Below are 4,283 nucleotides of genomic sequence, written 5' to 3' on the forward strand. Positions count from 1 at the left end.
GGCAGGGTATGCTCAGACGTGAGTCCCTTGTTCACTTTGCCACTGGATTCAAGCAAGCCGGGCTGAAGACGGCTGGAATGCCAGAAACGGGTCCTCAGAAGCTTGTTTCCGGTCCAGGGAAGGCATGGCTTGGCTGTTCGGGCTGGACTGTTCCCATGAGGCACAGGGTCAGACTGATTTGCATATAGCCATGTCTGAACTGAGGTGGCAGAGTGGGCTAAAGAACGGTGATGGATCAAACCCAGATCTTTTGACTGGGTGTGAGTGTTTGATTGGTTCAGATGCTCCGTCCATCACCACCCCCTTTTGTACCGCTTTGATTATGAGGAGACACATCAGTTTTGCCTAAAGGACTACCAAGAGAGAATAGACCTTTACATGTGAAAGGCCTTGACTCTGCTAGGTCAACTGTTTCAAAACTGTGTGCAAAGTGCTTCAAGAACATCAGGTGAAGGATACATAAAATGTGGGCTGAAACACAAGACTTTCTGGTAAGCTAGTACAGAGAATTGGTCTAACGATCATGAATTGGATCTGGATAAATCGATTGAGGAAATAGGCTGAAGGCATGGCTAAACACTACAATGTGATTAATATGGATACACTTATGTAGGAAGACAAAGTAGGATATAGAGAACTCGGGATAACAGTTAAATCCTATTTAACGGAGCTTGTAGATGTGGACTTCTTCTCACCCAAATGGTTGAAACTTTAAAAATAGTAATGTTTTCTTCATTGTTGATAAACTGTTGCTATCAAAATGTGCATTGCATGAGATATTTGCATTTTTTCTACAGTTAATTGTTTCACTGTAAACTTTATTGTTTAATGCAAGCTACGTTTCACATTTTGCAGATAAAAGGAAAGATGAACAATTACACAGATGTGATCTATTTGCTGTTGTTAGGATTTCCCATTGGAGCTGAGCTTCGGATGCTTTTCTTTTTTGTATTCCTGTCCATCTTTATTCTCACGCTGACAGCCAACATTACCATCATCACCCTTGTAAAGATAGATCAACATCTTCAGACACCAATGTACCTGCTTCTCTCCCACCTGTCCATCCTGGAGATTTTTTACACCTCGACCATTGTACCAAAGTTGTTGTTTAATTTACTTCAATACAACAGCATCTCTTTACCTGGCTGCATGGCTCAGGCATTCTTCTACATTTCTTTCGGTTCCACTGAGTTCTATCTTCTGGGGGTGATGTCTGTTGACCGCTACATTGCTATTTGTAACCCTCTACGCTACGCTACAATCATGAATAGGACAGTTTGTCTTCAGGCTGCTGCTACCTGTTGGTTGGTTGGTTTTTTGTCTACGTTACCTGGAGCAACTTTTGTATTTAAGATGCACTTTTGTGGTCCATTTGTAGTCAATCATTTTTTTTGCGATTTATCACCATTGTTAAAAATCTCATGCAGTGACACCGGCATATTGGAGAGAGCAGTCTTCATCGTGGCTTGCTTCATAGTTCTACCTTCCTTACTACTGACCATAGTTTCCTATGTCTTTATTGTCCTCACTATCCTGAGGATCCCATCACAGAAACAGAGGCAGAAAGCCTTCTCCACCTGTTCTTCTCACTTTACTGTAGTGGTGATATTGTATGGTACAGTGATCTTCCTATACGTAAGGCCAACTCGTGCATACCCTTTAGAGATCAACAAATTCATTGGTGTCTTCAATACAGTAGTCACTCCTCTTCTAAATCCGTTAATTTATTGCCTACGGAATAAAGAAGTGAAATCAGTGATGAGAAATCAACTTAGAAGGAATGCGTTAAGAAACCAAATACGCCTTTGAATTCAATGCTTTCTGATGTTCCTATGGGTGGGGAAGCACATCAATTGACAGGCAATTTCTCCTCTGCTCAAAAATCACACTATTGTCACAATTATTTTTCAATTGTGCTGAATTTAACTTTAAAGTACTCAATAGTATTCTTTCATTGAAGTTTCTTCTACAATTAAAACAGTGAAAACTCCAAAATCCAGTTTAGGATTAGTGGCAGTTGTCTAGACAGGCACAGGGTACTCTGTAACATGTTTGTTGATACTATAATATGGCAATCGGTGTTTATGATTCATGTATGACGGGTTGAACCAGAAAGCTGATATTTCAGATTTTATTTCAAGTTGGGCTCTTTCTACACCACATATTATAGTTGCTTAGTACTTGTACATGGATGGCATTATCGTTTGAAATGTAGTGGGATCCCTATACACTGTTGCTTGTGATAGCTGTAATGTATGGGTTCAGTTAGGTAGTCTGATATCAAGAGTTGTTGGTATACTTCCTGAGTGGGCAACAAAGGGTGACATTACACTGAATTCTGCAAGCAATAGAGACTGTGAGTTAATCCCTGTGAGAGGCCAAGTTATTATGGAAAGTGGTGTATGCAGAACTGAATACCACATCCTTGGATTTTAACTACATGCACTTAGTAAAGACTCTTCCTCTCAGGGCTACCTCTCCAACCTAATAAAGAGATGGGGCATTATGGCTGTAACCCCAGACCTGTCCTGACTCAAATACACCCCGAAATCCTACTGTTGAAGTGGCAACCTGGTGGGTGGGAGTAGGCAAGCCATTACTCTTTAAATCCAGAAGCAGGCAAAGCCAGAACTCTGTCCCTTTGCTTGGGCAGGAATTGCTTGGGCTTTTGGTGACTGAATGTAAAAATATCCTTTGTTTCACGAGTATAGGAAACTGCACAGGAGTGTCGCTTCCACAGCTACACCCATGTGAGAATACTTGTCTTTATTCACCTCAAGTTGAACCAAGAGGTTTGTGTAAAAGAGCGAACGCTTGACAATAGCTCTTCCGTGGGGAAAACTGCATGCTCTGGGATGCCCTTGCACCCCAGAATCTAAATCATACAATTACTTTGCCTCCCAACCTGGCTTTTAATGTGTGAGGCAGAGTCCATGTATCACACTGTTCAATCCAGTTTCTAAAACAGAGGTCTAAGAGCATATAATGTACTGATGCATGCCACCACACACTGAAGTTCATCCATTGAAATGTTGTTGGATGCATGAACCTGAAGTAGTTTTATATGTACGCATAAAAATGAACAGGTGTATTTTATGGAGAGTCACCTGTAATTAAATGACTGTGGTATTCTTACGAAAGAAATCAGCCCAGCGCAATATACAAGGTGGGCTTGCCTACACCAGTTGCCCTCCTGTTTTACAGTTTACATATATATTTAACATTAAATAGAATTGTGTGATTATAACATTTGAAAATAAACAAAAGCACATCTTGTCTCTTCTTTCTATTGCCATGTTTTAAAAAATTTTTTTTTTTCATTTAATATGAAATTGTAGATGCATTGTGTATTCTTTGATGTCTGGAGATGGGTTTCATGTAAAACCCTTTTTCATGGTTGAAAAAAGTCACACTAAAACAATTCTGTTACATTTCTACATAATATTGATTCGTATAATACACTAACATCACATTTACTGGAAAAAAAATGTTCTTTAGACAGTCTAGACATTTAAACAGTCTTTTATTCATAAAATTAACATCATCCGCAGAACGGTTCTCCAGTCCCACGACTGGTAATGGTACTTGGCAGTCAGTCGTCACCTCGTCGTTAAACTTGTATACTTTTTTCTGCGGTGCACGGCGTGTCTGTTTTGCTTCTGACAGAACTAATTCTATGGCAGGACCGGAGGCTCGGATTATGCTTTTCTTTCTCCGTCATTTATTAAATACAAAACACACAGCAGCCCAAGAAAAGCTCTTACTGGAACAAAACATCATATTACATCAAGAAAAAAACTTGAGAAAAACCACCAAGTATTATATATAGTGCAAATGTCCCAGACTTTAACTACAAGTCCCAGCACTCCAACTTGTAAGGAAACGAGGGTAGTCCTTTCACAGTGTCCATTATCCTTAGATAGGAAGTCCCCTCTCTCTGTCCTTCCTCTTTCTTCGCTGCTCTCGCAGCCAGTTAAGTGTTTTCTCTTTGCTCTTGGGTTTTGTGCTGATTTTGCCTCACATTTGGGGTTTACTGTTTAATCGCTCGGGGTCTGTGCAAGCGCTGTGGCAGCCTTTTCTTTGCAGAGTCCCGAGGGCGTCGCGGGAGCGGGTTTTCCGCTCCTTTCGCGACTTTAATTCCGGTGTTGTTGCGCGGCGTGTATCGGCCGCTAGAGGGCACTGCGGCGTCTTGTTGGTCTTCAGCGCGGTTTTCTCCTCAGAGGAGCCGCGCTGAGGAGACCAACGAACGCGGAGCCTTGCCCTCGTGCCCCCTCATCTACGCC

At 41.4% G+C, this 4,283-nt stretch overlaps 1 protein-coding gene across 1 annotated transcript; it reads left to right on the top strand.

The window, feature by feature from the left end:
* The first annotated feature begins 867 nt into the window (after nucleotides 1-867).
* Nucleotides 868-1,809, top strand: LOC144753569 (olfactory receptor 6M1-like). The gene has a single exon (XM_078641215.1). The coding sequence runs from the start codon at nucleotides 868-870 to the stop codon at nucleotides 1,807-1,809; it is 942 nt and encodes a 313-aa protein (XP_078497341.1).
* Nucleotides 1,810-4,283: the final 2,474 nt, after the last annotated feature.

The sequence above is a fragment of the Lissotriton helveticus genome, chromosome 5_1 (genome assembly GCF_964261635.1).
Source record: "Lissotriton helveticus chromosome 5_1, aLisHel1.1, whole genome shotgun sequence".
NCBI classification, from domain to species: domain Eukaryota; kingdom Metazoa; phylum Chordata; class Amphibia; order Caudata; family Salamandridae; genus Lissotriton; species Lissotriton helveticus.